The sequence below is a fragment of the Rhineura floridana genome, chromosome 2, assembly GCF_030035675.1.
Source record: "Rhineura floridana isolate rRhiFlo1 chromosome 2, rRhiFlo1.hap2, whole genome shotgun sequence".
NCBI lineage: Eukaryota > Metazoa > Chordata > Lepidosauria > Squamata > Rhineuridae > Rhineura > Rhineura floridana.
In genome coordinates this window covers 45,189,798-45,203,765 of record NC_084481.1, presented here as the reverse complement: position 1 = coordinate 45,203,765, position 13,968 = coordinate 45,189,798, and the positions used below count along the sequence as shown (strand labels likewise).

General features: G+C 41.9%; 1 protein-coding gene across 1 annotated transcript in view; it reads left to right on the top strand.

The window, feature by feature from the left end:
• MYO3B (myosin IIIB) overlaps positions 1 to 13,968 on the top strand; it is a 357,902-nt gene that overhangs the window by 235,150 nt on the left and 108,784 nt on the right. Inside the window, exon 28 of the mRNA XM_061608529.1 lies at positions 4,093 to 4,173. Coding sequence (XP_061464513.1) covers positions 4,093 to 4,173 — 81 coding nt within the window. The remainder of the gene's footprint in view (positions 1 to 4,092; positions 4,174 to 13,968) is intronic.

The following is a 13,968-nucleotide window of genomic DNA, read 5'->3' as shown; positions in this document are numbered from 1 at the left end:
AAGGTCACCCAGTGAGCTTCATGGCTGTGTGGGGATTCGAACTCTGGTCTCTCAGGTCGTAGTCCAACACTCTGACCACACCACACTGGCTGTCAAAACCAGAGGGATTAAGGGATGCTAAAAAAGAATTTGAGGAGCACATTGCTAAGAACATAAAAACCAACAACAAAGAATTCTATAAATACATTCAAAGCAGGAGACCATCTAGGGAGGCGATTGGACCCTTGGATGATAAGGGAGTCAAAGGTGCACTAAAGAACTATAAGGAGATTGCAGAGAAGCTAAATGAATTCTTTGCATCTGTCTTCACAGTGGAAGATATAGGGCAGATCCCTGAACCTGAACTAACATTTGCAGGAAGGGATTCTGAGGAACTGAGACAAATAGTGGTAACGAGAGAGGAAGTTCTAGGCTTAATGGACAATATAAAAACTGACAAATCACCGGGCCCGGATGGCATCCACCCGAGAGTTCTCAAAGAACTCAAAGGTGAAATTGCTGATCTGCTAACTAAAATATGTAACTTGTCCCTTGGGTCCTCCTCCGTGCCTGAGGACTGGAAAGTGGCAAATGTAACGCCAATCTTCAAAAAGGGATCCAGAGGGGATCCCGGAAATTACAGGCCAGTTAGCTTAACTTCTGTCCCTGGAAAACTGGTAGAAAGTATTATTAAAGCTAGATTAACTAAGCACATAGAAGAACAAGCCTTGCTGAAGCAGAGCCAGCATGGCTTCTGCAAGGGAAAGTCCTGTCTCAGTAACCTATTAGAATTCTTTGAGAGTGTCAACAAGCATATAGATAGAGGTGATCCAGTGGACATAGTGTACTTAGACTTTCAAAAAGCGTTTGACAAGGTACCTCACCAAAGGCTTCTGAGGAAGCTTAGCAGTCATGGAATAAGAGGAGAGGTCCTCTTGTGGATAAGGAATTGGTTAAGAAGCAGAAAGCAGAGAGTAGGAATAAACGGACAGTTCTCCCAATGGAGGGCTGTAGAAAATGGAGTCCCTCAAGGATCGGTATTGGGACCTGTACTTTTCAACTTGTTCATTAATGACCTAGAATTAGGAGTGAGCAGTGAAGTGGCCAAGTTTGCTGACGACACTAAATTGTTCAGGGTTGTTAAAACAAAAAGGGATTGTGAAGAGCTCCAAAAAGACCGAATGAGCGGAAAAATGGCAAATGCAATTCAATATAAACAAGTTCTGTTCTGTCCTGGGGCCTGTCCTGGGGCCAATACTCTTCAACATTTTTATCAATGACTTAGATGATGGAGTGGAGGGAAGCCTTATGAAGTTTGCAGATGATATGAAACTGGGAGGGATAGCTAACACAATGGAAGACAGGAATAAAATCCAAAGGGACCTGGATAGACTAGAAAATTGGACTGAAATTAATAAAATGACATTCAATAAAGACAAATGCAGGATTCTGCATTTAGGCCACAAAAACAAAATGCATGGGTACAGGTTGGGAAATACCCGGCTTAGCAGTAGTGCGTGTGAGAAGGACCTTGGAATTGTAGTGGATCACAAGTTGAACATGATCCAGCAGTGTGATGCTGCGGCAAAAAAGGCAAATGCGGTTTTGGGCTGCATAAACAGAGCTATAGTTTCCAGGTCGAGGGCAGTAATAGTCCCACTATATTCTGCATTAGTCAGGCCTCATCTGGAATACTGCATTCAGTTCTGGGCGCCTCATTTTAAGAAAGATATAGACAAGTTGGAGCGGGTTCAGAGGAGGGCGATGAGGATGATAGCCGGTATGGAGAACAAGTCTTATGAGGAAAGGTTGAAGGAACTTGGCATGTTCAGTCTGGTGAAGAGAAGGCTGAGGGGTGACATGATTGCACTCTTCAAGTACCTGAAGGGCTGTCACATAGAGGAGGTTACAGATTTGTTCACTGCTGCCCCAGAGGGTAGAACTAGGTCTAATGGTTTTAAGTTGCAGGAGCGTAGATTCAGACTGGACATTAGAAGGAACTTCTTGACAGTAAGGGCAGTTCGGCAATGGAACCGACTGCCTAGGGAGGTGGTGGGATCCCCTTCGCTGGATGTCTTCAAGCAGAGGCTGGACAGCTATCTGCGGGAGATGCTCTAGCTGTGGACTTCCTGCTGTGAGCAGGGGGTTGGACTCGATGGCCTACAAGGCCCCTTTCAACTTTATGATTCTATGATTCTAAGTGTAAAATTATGCATATTGGAGCAAAAAATCTGAATTTCACATATACGCTCATGGGGTCTGAACTGGCAGTGACTGACCAGGAGAGAGACCTCGGGGTTGTAGTGGACAGCACGATGAAAATGTCGACCCAGTGTGCGGCAGCTGTGAACAAGGCAAATTCCATGCTAGCGATAATTAGGAAAGGTATTGAAAATAAAACAGCTGATATCATAATGCCGTTGTATAAATCTATACATTTGGAATACTGTGTACAGTTCTGGTCGCCTCATCTCAAAAAGGATATTATAGAGTTGGAAAAGGTTCAGAAGAGGGCAACCAGAATGATCAAGGGGATGGAGCGACTCCCTTACGAGGAAAGGTTGCAGCATTTGGGGCTTTTTAGTTTAGAGAAAAGGCGGGTCAGAGGAGACATGATAGAAGTGTATAAAATTATGCATGGCATTGAGAAAGTGGATAGAGAAAAGTTCTTCTCCCTCTCTCATAATACTAGAACTCGTGGACATTCAAAGAAGCTGAATGTTAGAAGATTCAGGACAGACAAAAGGAAGTATTTCTTTACTCAGCGCATAGTTAAACTATGGAATTTGCTCTCACAGGATGCAGTAATGGCCACCAGCTTGGATGGCTTTAAAAGAAGATTAGACAAATTCATGGAGGACAGGGCTATCAATGGCTACTAGCCATGATGGCTGTGCTGTGCCACCCTAGTCAGAGGCAGCATGCTTCTGAAAACCAGTTGCCGGAAGCCTCAGGAGGGGAGAGTGTTCTTGCACTCGGGTCCTGCTTGCGGGCTTCCCCCAGGCACCTGGTTGGCCACTGTGAGAACAGGATGCTGGACTAGATGGGCCACTGGCCTGATCCAGCAGGCTCTTCTTATGTTCTTATGTTCTTAGAAGCTCTGTATGCCACTAGCCCAGCCCAAGCCAAAAGCAGCTTCTGATCTGGCAGGTGTCCTCAGCAGAGCAAAAAGAAAAAGAAAAAAGGGCATGGTTCCCTATAGGTCTGTGCCTCCAGGGTAGACTCCTTTTGCATGGATAGGGGGTGCACGCTGGGTTGAATGTGAGAGAGGGATGCATTACTTCCTATCTCATGTGAGCCGGATAAGGCTTGTGGGCCATCTGTTAGCCAGCCCAGCCTTAGCCTATCTCTGCACTGCACATTTATCACACTCCCTCTTTGGCGAAGATGAGAGGAATGGTTTGGGGAGAAAGCATTCCCATTTAAACAGGAACACAGCATCTTGCCACAGTCTACAATGGATTGGGCTCCTGAATGCTTTCGTTGTGTCAGCATCACGTCTGACCCTCAGTGCAGGGCAGACGGATGTCGGTTCAGTTCACAGCATCGTGCAGATCCCACAGGCTGAAGTACATTCGAGAGTGTGCAGTGGCACTGGCACTGCAATGGCACTGGCAGGAGGGGCGGCATTGGTCTGCCAGGCACTTCATCATATCAAGATGCAGTTGACACATTTCTTATGTTAAATCTGCTTATTTTTGTGTAGGGACTTAAGGGCTAGAAGGTTACCACTAAACTGGCCTTAAAATAAAAAGGATTCAGTCTTAGTTGCTGAAGCATTCTATGGCTTGTTCTGAATTTGCATATATTCAAACAACTCAATACATGCAAACAAGCAATGGTCACTGTTTTTCTTCCCGCTGAAGGAGGTGGCAAACCTAATCAAAGAGCCCATGTTGTGCCAGAAAACTGAATAAACTGTTTGAAACTGTAGGGAGCTGCTTAGACATACTTCAGTCGCGATGAGCCAGTGTTCAGATCGCTTAACTGAGAGTGCTTGGGTGGGATGGGGAAGAGGGTTGCGGCAAAGCGATAAAAACTGTGGCACATTTCTGACTCTAACCTCTCCTTTCAGTCAACCGTAATTCACAACACATGGCTTTGTATTTTTAGCCTGGAGAGGATATGATGCACGCAGGAAGTTCAAGAATATAAAGAACAGAAGAACGGATGCTGCTATTCATATTCAAGCAGGTAATTAAAACAATATTTTAACAGCTGACACTTTTTTTTTTTTTACTGTGGGTAACTTCCCATGTCAGTGTTTGTGTCTGACAGAAATTATGTGCAGCCAAAACAAAAGTCTCTTAAACACACTTCTGATCGCAGACTTCTTTGTGTCTTGTGTTAGAATGAATTCAGTCACATGGCAAACAAGGTCTGTCTGACCAGGGTCCTTATGACCCAACTCATAAATGCAACAGGCCTGTTTTTAGTCTTAAAGGCATCCTAACAGTCTGTGTTACATCATCGCTACCCTTTTGGAAAACCCACGGTTAGATCTATAGTTAAGCACACAGCTGGTAAAAACTAACTTCCCTGTCTTCTCTTCCTCATTGCAGCCTCCCCACTCCCAAAAATTCTCCACTGAAGGGCACTGGTGAATGGGCTGAGCTGTGGCTCAGGAAGTTGAGGGGGAAGGGGAGATCCCTGAATATTGGACAAAGGCAACTTCTGTCAGCCAGTGTTTTATCAGCTGCACTGACTCCCAGTCTGAATTTAAAGTGCTGGTTTTAACCTTTAAATATCTTAATGGCCTGGGACAAGGTTGCCTGAAAGATTCTGTTCTCCTATATGTGTCTACCCAAACCGTAAGATCCTCTCCAGAGAGGCCCTGCTCCGTGTACCCTTGCCAAATAATGAAAAGTGGCTGGCCACTAGGGAGAGGACCTTATTTATTTATTAGTTAGGTGATTTATGGCCCACTCTTCATTCATATCAATCCCAGAGCAGAGTAGAGCATAGCCTTGGCAATAGTGCCCCCACTATAAACTATCCCTTCCCAGAGAGGCTTGCCTTGTGACTTCTTTGTGGCTTTTTCAGCACCAGGTGAAGACCTTTTAATTCACCTTTTAAGTAGCTTGTATCTGGGGTGAGGAAAGCTGGTCTTCAGGGTGATATTCAGTGTGGACCCTACTCAGAGTAGACCCATTGACGTTACGAGAGCTGTCTAACTTAGGTTCATTATGTTCAGTGGGTTTACTTTGAGTAGGACTTAGTTGAATACAACCCTCAGTGTTTGTATTCTGTAATCTGAGCTGCTAACTGGTTTTATATTTCCTCTCAGGTTTAGTGCTGCATTTTACCTATTGTATTTTGTATTTAATATTGTAAATTCTTTGTTCTGAAAGCTCCCCAGACAACACTGTGTCCATACAAATCCAGTAAATAAGTAAGTAGGAGCTTCTAATAATTTAGTTGTCGATTTCTGATGGCACCTTCAGTTCCCTGTCATATAATTTGGGGGCTCTGACATAAGACAATTGAGTGTGCCATTGAAGGCCTGTCTATTTGTGCTGCCAAATTCTTCACCGTCTCATCCATGCCTCTGCTTTACTTAGGTGTTGAATCTTGCTCCTGATAGCAGTAGTCTGAAAAGGGATATTTTGGCTGCTTTGCTTATGAAATCAAAATAATATTGGCAAGGTATTGTATTTATTAATCCCACAGCATTTCTGTGCAAATGATCTGCTATAAACAAACGCCATTGTTCCATTCAACTTGAAGAGAACCAATATATGTATAAACTCTACACGCGTACTTTATGCATGTAATCTATACTCTACAAAAATAAAATAAAAATGCAGGGTAGATGTTGCACAGGAGAAGCCTACTTTCATACAGTTTGAATGTGAATAGGTGGGATCAACACACACACACATGCAGACACGGGGTCTGTGCAAGACCTAGGTCTTTCCATTCTAATTGCTGCATTCTGCATTGCTGTGATGCAGATTCTCTAGTACTATTAACCAGGGAATGCTTCTTCCAGGATCATACACTATTTACTCTGGGAGAGTTTTGTTTACTGCAGTGCTGAGGACTTGTTCACATTAGGGTTGGCTCTGAGCATTGAAATTCCTATTGTACAATTGAGCTCATTACCGCTTTCCCATTGTTCTGGAACAGGGATGTTCAATCCATGCTTGCAGTATGTGAGGTCTTAGAGGGCACTATCACTGTGTGCATGAGAAATGCTGCTTCTAAAAACACGATCAAGAATAAAAATTAATGTTTTTAAAAAATAGATAAATAAATATTCATATGGATCAATTCACATGTGCACATATCTGATACTCTGTATCTGATACTTGGAAAATGATTCCACATTTCTACCAAGCTCGCAAAGTCTGGCATATTTATCACTTTCTGTGCTCTGCACTGAAGCACAGGCAGCCCTGCTCCTATAGGAAGGCACAGCTGTTTTCAAAGTCTGATACTGTGGTCAGAGCTTGGAAAAGTTACTTTTTTTGAACTACAACTCCCATCAGCCCCAGCCAGCATGGCCACTGGATTGGGCTGATGGGAGTTGTAGTTCAAAAAAGTAACTTTTCCAAGCTCTGACTGTGGTTGCCTTAGGACAGGGTTTGACTGTTGGGGGCCTGTGAAGCTTTTTCAGCCCTTTTCCATCCCATTCTGTTAGCACTGGTGGAATCTGCTTCCATCCCCAGGAACCAAATACATGCTTTCTATGTAAGGCATGACAGCCCATGGCTGATGGAGTATAGCATGGACAACAGCCATTTTCAAACCAAATTCCAGTTCCTAGAGAAGAGGCTTGTTGTGGAAACTGTATTGAATTAGATGTGTTACATGGATATTTGTTCCTATGAATAGTGTAAGTTATATTATCATAAAGATTTTATTTATCTGGTGCTAATTGGTATTTTTCCCCCAACAAATAACACCAATATCTTGAATCTGGAATCTCCCATATTATAAAATGGTGGGAATAGTATCTCTAACAGTGTAAAACAATGGAACATGCAGGCTGCTGATAAATTTGAACTTACGATATGTAGAAAATCTGAAAAAGAATTATACAACCATTATGAAGCATCTTGGGGGATCAGTTTAATTAAACAATTAATGAGAAATTCTTGGGAAATGATTTTATTTTGGTGCTTACAACCACGTTCTGCATTTCATTTTAATTGCTGCCTTAACAGAGAAGGAAAACCCCCAATATGTAGTGTACAGATAAGGTGTATATAAAGATTTCTCAGTGTAGTTCCATTCCATACTAGACAGTACAGCAAAGTTCGCAAAAGTAAAATTATTTCAATCAGGAAGTTAAGTGTACACTTAAATATCTCCATTGAAAACAATTTGACTTAAAAGGGCTTAACTATGGTTGGATCACACCCATCATCATCCATACTACCAATGGGATGTTGTTGAGTACCAGAGCTGGCCCAAGAAATTTTGTTGTCTGAGGCTACCTCCTGCCCCTGGTCATGCCCCCCAACATTTCTATCTACTAATGCTCAAAGAAGCTGACTTGAGTGGCAGTTGAATCTTAATACTGAAATAAGCATCCCTTATATACCTAGTAGGTAGGGAATGGGGAAAAGTTTGATTCAGTTCACATTTAAAGCCAAATCTATCAAATCTGCACTTTCAGAAACAGTCCAAGAACCAAAACACGGACATCCTTCAAAATTCTCACTTCTCTGAATTTTGCAATGTAGTTCTCTACCAAACAATATTTTTTAAAAAATGCATATATTACGGGGACGTGTGCATGAAAATGGATATGTTTGTGAAAATAACATACAAAAATGTATTATATTAGGATAAATTGCTTGCGAAAAATGTATACTTAGTAAAAAGTGGATAAAAAATGTGCTAGGAGAAATCCGCACTAAAATGTTGAAGAATTTTCATGAGGATTCAAAAATAATAATCATCATCACAAATTGCTGAAGAAATGTGAAGAACTGAATTTAAGATTGGAAAAATGAGAAATTGAGAGAACTGAAATTGATAGATCTTTCCATCCCTACTAGTAGGTCACTGTGTTGTGCAGGAGAGTTTCTCCTTAAAGCCCCAAAAATATAACCCCTCCTCCCTCCACAGTAACCTGGAGCAGGGCTTTCAGTGTGGCTGCCCCTGTTACGTGAGATATGACAGGCACCCTCTATTTGCACTTTCAGGGAACAATTCAATATGTTTTTTGGTTTGACAAGCTTTTCCAGTTGGATGAAAAGGTCTCTGTCTTAGGTGTTCATCTTGTATTGTTTTTAAACCTATCTCTAGTTGTTTTTGTGCTGTTTTTCAAACTATTTTTAGCTGTTTTATGGTATGTTTGTAAATCATCTTGAGACAGATGTAGAAGATGATGATATTGTTGATGATAGCAGCAATGGAATAGTGTCAGGGCAGCAGATTTGTTACGGGGATGCAGGACCACATGGTAGAAACAGATCTGCCCTCCAACAGAAGCTATAGCCGGAGCGCAGGAGGAACTTAGGAGGTTGTGCAGTGATGTCCAGAGGTATTAGGCTCTGTTGCAGGTTGGTAAGTTGAGCTGAAGCTGAGAGAGTAGCTTACAACAACTCTACAGTGTTTTCTGTTTGATTTATCCTCACGTTCAAGGCTGACCTGAAAGAGTAATATGCAGCAGTCCTTCAGTGTAGTTCACCGTTGTACCCTATTGCAAGTAGGAAGGGTGTGCTGAGAAAGAGTATCTAATAGCAGCCCTGTATTGTAGTCCACTGTTAATATTTCAGGCCAGAGATGGGGTTACCTAAACTGATTTTATGTCTTCTACGTTAATTTTTACTTTTGTAGTCCCTTTAGTACCAATCCCTATATATATATATAAAATTTTATGTATTTTAATTGTATTTTATGTATTTTAATTTATTTTAATGTTCTTGTGATTTTACTGCTTACAATTTTATTGTGTACATGTGTGATTTTATTTTTGTAAGCCGCCCTGAGTGTCCTATTATAGGGTAGAAGGGCGGGATAGAAATACTTTAAATAAATAAATAAATTCCACCCTTGGACTTTCTCCCAGGCCAAATCAAGCATTTAATTGCATGGAGAAGCCCAATGCTCCATTGACTTGCATGCAGACTGGTTTCACTTTTAAGATGTTCAATAACAAATAAACAAACAATTATTTGTGCATGAAATAACACTCAACTTAGATCACATTTCTGTACTTCATATTAAGTTTTTTGACTCAGGAAACACATAGCCAGGACGCACTGCAATGTTTTTGTACAAGATACTTGACTATACCAATAACAATCCCAATTCTTTGCATGCTGGATCTTATGAATGGATCTCTGTGAGAGTAAAGTATCATCATGCTCAGGGGGAACCCAAAGTTTGCAGAAGGGCAAAAACCTTTAGCAAAAAACCCCACACACCTAAGGAAGCAACTCTTTCACCACCACTGCCCCCCCCAAACCAGCCCATTCAGAACTGAGCATGCTCAGTGGGCATGGAATGCCGGTTGACTGCTTGGGGGCAGAGAATGGAAAACCAGGGAATGGGGAATGAAATGGAAGGGATTGGAATGAAGTGAATGGAACACTGAACAGAAGCATTTCATAATGGAATATTTTGTTGCAGGTTTCACTTGTTTATTTGTACATTAGTGTTTCCAAAGTATAAGCGGCAATTAATATGTATTTCCCCAGGTTTTATTAAACCACAAATGTTGCTATGTGTATGGTGCCTTCCCTGTGGCCTTTTCAGTGCCAGATGAATACTTTTTCATGTACTTGGGCTTTTAAATTGCATTTTAAACTAATTGTGGACTGTTGTGAATTATTGTGGTTTCAATTCAAGCTATAAACTGGTTACACTGTCTCTGCTATGTGGATTTTTTCTTACCTTTTATTACTTATTGTTGATTTTAATTATTGTATTCTGTGTTTTTAATGTTGTCTTGGTAAGCTGTTCAGAGAATGTTTATTGATGGGTGGTCATATACATTTAATAAATACATCATGCTATTATTAGATTCACATTGGTTGGTGCTATAAAAGCCCTGCACCCCAGTGCTTACAATGGGATTGTAATTAAGGGACAGTGTTTCATTCATAAGAAATATGATCACCCTAACATTGAAAGCCTGAGGAATTTTGATTATGTAAAGTGCATTTGGTTGCATTTGTTACCCAGACGTTCAAAGAATTATCTAATTAAAATATATATCTCTGTAAAAAAGAAAAGAAAAGCAGCACGGGGGGTGGAAGGGTGGTCTTGAAATCTAGGAAGCACTTGGCTTACTTGTTTCTGCAGCACAGCTCATATTGAGATTTGTTTCCCTTTCATCTCCTTCCCAGTAAAAGCAGCAGTGAGGCTTATCCCTTTAGCTTCCTCAGAACTTCCTTTCAGAATTCCCGATCTATTACAGCACATTCACATACCAGAAACAAGATGCCTTTTCATGCTGTCAACCTTTTTCATCTGAAATGTAAATTAATTCTTGCCTTGACAGAGATCAAAGTGGGGGTATTAACCTTATTGGACCCTTCCCTCATCAAAATCTGTTCCAAAGACTATGAGGTTGGTGTTGTTGGGATGTGGGAGGGGCAGTCTTCAGTGTTATCTATGGCCCTCCTCCAGGCAATCCCCCCTGTCTACAAGTCACCATTTCAAAGGCAGTGGTTTCTTTTGTAAATGACCTTATCATTGCTTCATACTGTGTGAAAAATGATTTGCCTGAATAATTCTTCCAAGATTAGCCTGCTCGTTTTAATTGTTGGGTGGAGGGGATCTCTCATTCAGATTTCAGGATATTCTCTGAGTGGTTATGACAGCACGAGATCTTGGCCTGATAGAAAGGAGGCACACAAGGCTTCTAATGGGGGGTGGATCCCCTCTTGACTTGTTCAGGTTGTTCATTTCCTTGCAATGCAGTCTTTTGAGGTAGGCTACATTTGCATTTTGAAAATAAACAGATGCCTTTCAAATACATGAGCGGCTGGGCTCAGCATTCTCTGTGGAACCAAGGAGTACAGTAGATATCAGATGAAACGTAGGAAGGAAAAGCAAAGGTTTGTTGTTGTTTTAAAACTCACCCAGTGTTCTTGTTAACTGCTTTGGGGACTCCAATGTGGAATTGGAATGTGGGATAGAAATATTTCAAAAACCCTAATGCAGATGAGAATACATTCCCTAAGAGCAAGTGTAGTGCTGCAGCAAAATAAGTCACTGTAGAGGCAAGGATGGAAAGTTGATACTAGAATTTGAAATGTTGGCATTTATTTAAACTGGCCTGGAAGCAGTAGAGGCTGGTGGCTCCGAAGTCAGTGGTGCAGTGAATCCACTCCAGGTTTTAGTCTGCACTTTCAAAGAGCTATGCAAGTGAAAGCACCTTGGACAGCTCCATGAAAGTTTGGACTAAAGCCGGAGCAGATTCACTGCCCCACTGACATCGGAGCCACCAGCCTGCACTACCTAAAAGCAAGATGGCCCCAGGATAAATGATACCAACTCCTCATTGCTTTATCTCAAACAATCTAGGCAAAGTGGGTGAAGTCTCCAGGATGCTTATAGGCCCCTCCCAACACTAATATTCTATTATTATATTCTGTTGGGTATGTTTTAAGTTGGATTCCTGCACTGAGCAGGAGGTTGGACTTGATGGCCTTACAGGTCCTTTCCAAATTTACTATTTTGTGATTCTCTAATTTTACACCCAGTTCTCTCTTCCTCAGTTCCCTAGGCAGTGAAAAGCAATAATCTAGTTTTATTTTCTTTAGCAAATGTTCTAGGTCAGGCGTTGGGAACCTGTGGCCTTCTAGATGTTAACTACACTCCAACTCCCATCAGCTCCAGGTGTACCCAATGAACAGAGATGATGGGAAACATGGTTCAAGCAATATTTGGAGGGCCAGATTAGGCTCCCTCCCCCACTTTAGGTGGTTTATTTTTGCTGATCTTCTGGTACAGCAGTCTTCCACAATCTGGTCCTCACCAGATTTTTTTTGGACTACACCTCCTGCCGTATAGGCTGGGGCTGATCGGAGCTGTAGTCCATGGGAAAGAAGACAGCTCATTGGGGAGCTCATGTCTTAAGATGTCAGAGTGCATCCCAGTATCTCCACTAAAGCAATCTCAGGACTGTGAATGAGCCCTCCTGCTGTTATTAGCTGTATTAATGACAGAGATGAGACTAGACCAATTCAGTATAAGGTAGCTCTTTAGAGACTTAAATATTATTATTAGGAAGGTGGTAGACTTGTCCCAGGCACTATTTGGCTTAGAGTTTTCACTTAAGCATGTTAAGAAATTGTTGTTTCATTTTTGCTCTTGTTTTGCAAATGATGTTAACCAGATTATCACAAACCTAGAGAGATTTTTAAAAACTGCCAAAACCACTGAAAGTGTCCACAGAGTGCATTTCCATCAAGAGGTAATTGTTTCCAAAGCCTTAAGAGACAATCTTCTGTTTCTTCCAGTTCTTTGGTAGGCCCATTGAAGTGCCAAAGGACTGCATGCTCTTTACTCTGATAAGTAACAGCATCCGATTCATTTTAATTAAGGGCAGTCACTGTCATCTGGGAGACTCTGTACTGCCCTGATCAAGATTATGTAGATATGTATAGAATTTATATCCTGTCCCTTATTATAAGTAAACTGAGGGCAGGTCACAACAATTCAAAATATAGCTAATCAATTCATACAGAAAATAAAATACAATTAAAAATCAGAGTAACCATCAAATATTATAATCAGTATAGCTGTGTGACTAGATGCACAGCATATGCATCATAGTCATATACACAACCAGTTCAAGAAAGGCTGGCAAAGAGCAAGTCTTTAGTTTGCACTGAAAGGTAGACAGTATGGGCACCAGCTAAAGGTCCAAGGGAAGAATATTGCACAACTGAGGTGCTATTGGCAAAAAGACCCTCTGGCAAGTCATGGATTTCCTTGCAGAAGAGTCTCCCAAGTTTACCTCAAGGCCTGGGCAGGACAATATGGGGAGATGTACTCCGCACATAACCAAGTCCTAAGCCGTTTAGGACTTTCTACATGAGAACAAAAACATTGAATTGGATCCAGTGACAAATAGAGCAGCTCTACATAGAGTGAACTGTAGTTGTCCAACTGGAAGATTACTAGTGTACTGATCACTGTAGCTAGGCTAACCCTGTCCAGGAATGGCTGTAGCTGGTGAACTAGTCATAGCTGAAAAATGGCACTCCACATCACTGAAGCCTCCAGTGATAGATCTAGTCTATTACTGCCACCAGACACAGGTCCAGTACCTGCTCAGCTTCACCTAACTCAGATGTCAAGGAGTTACCGAAATGAGTGTCTTCTGCATATGGATGATATCTCATCCCATATCTCCTAATGACCACTCCCAACTGCTTCATATAGATGTTGAAGCACTTGGATGACAAGATAAAGCCTTGCAGAACCCCACAGCACAACTGCCATGGGGCCAAACAGACACCCTTCACTGCCATTCTCTGTAACTGACCTTGCAGGTAGAAGCAACTCCCAACTCAGATTTGATGGGGGGAAGAGAATACCATGGCTGATGGTATCAAAACACATTAGATCAAGGAGGACCGACAGGCTTGCACTCCCCCTACTCCTCTCATGATACTGGTGATCCATCAGAGCAACCGAAGCCATTTTGGTGCTGAAACCAGGTATGAAGCCAGATTGAAATGGATCAAGACACCACCCTCTCAAGTGCCTTGCCCCAAAAAGGGAATACTATGACTGAACAATATGCTCTTTTGAGTCCAGGGAGGGTCTCATGAAAAGGTGACATACCACTGCCTCTTTTAATGTGGCCAGCACAACCTAGATTTGTAATCCTCCTGCTGGAATGAAAGGCCCTAATCCAGAAGCCCACACATCTACTGGCCACATACAGCCCAAAGCCCAATTTCATCCAGCCCTCTGAGTCACCTGCTGCCCATCAGCTGTTCAGTGGGGTGCAGCTGAGAGAGAAAAGAGCTTTAAAGTTGTACATAGTGTGCAATGGCAACTTCTTCTGCT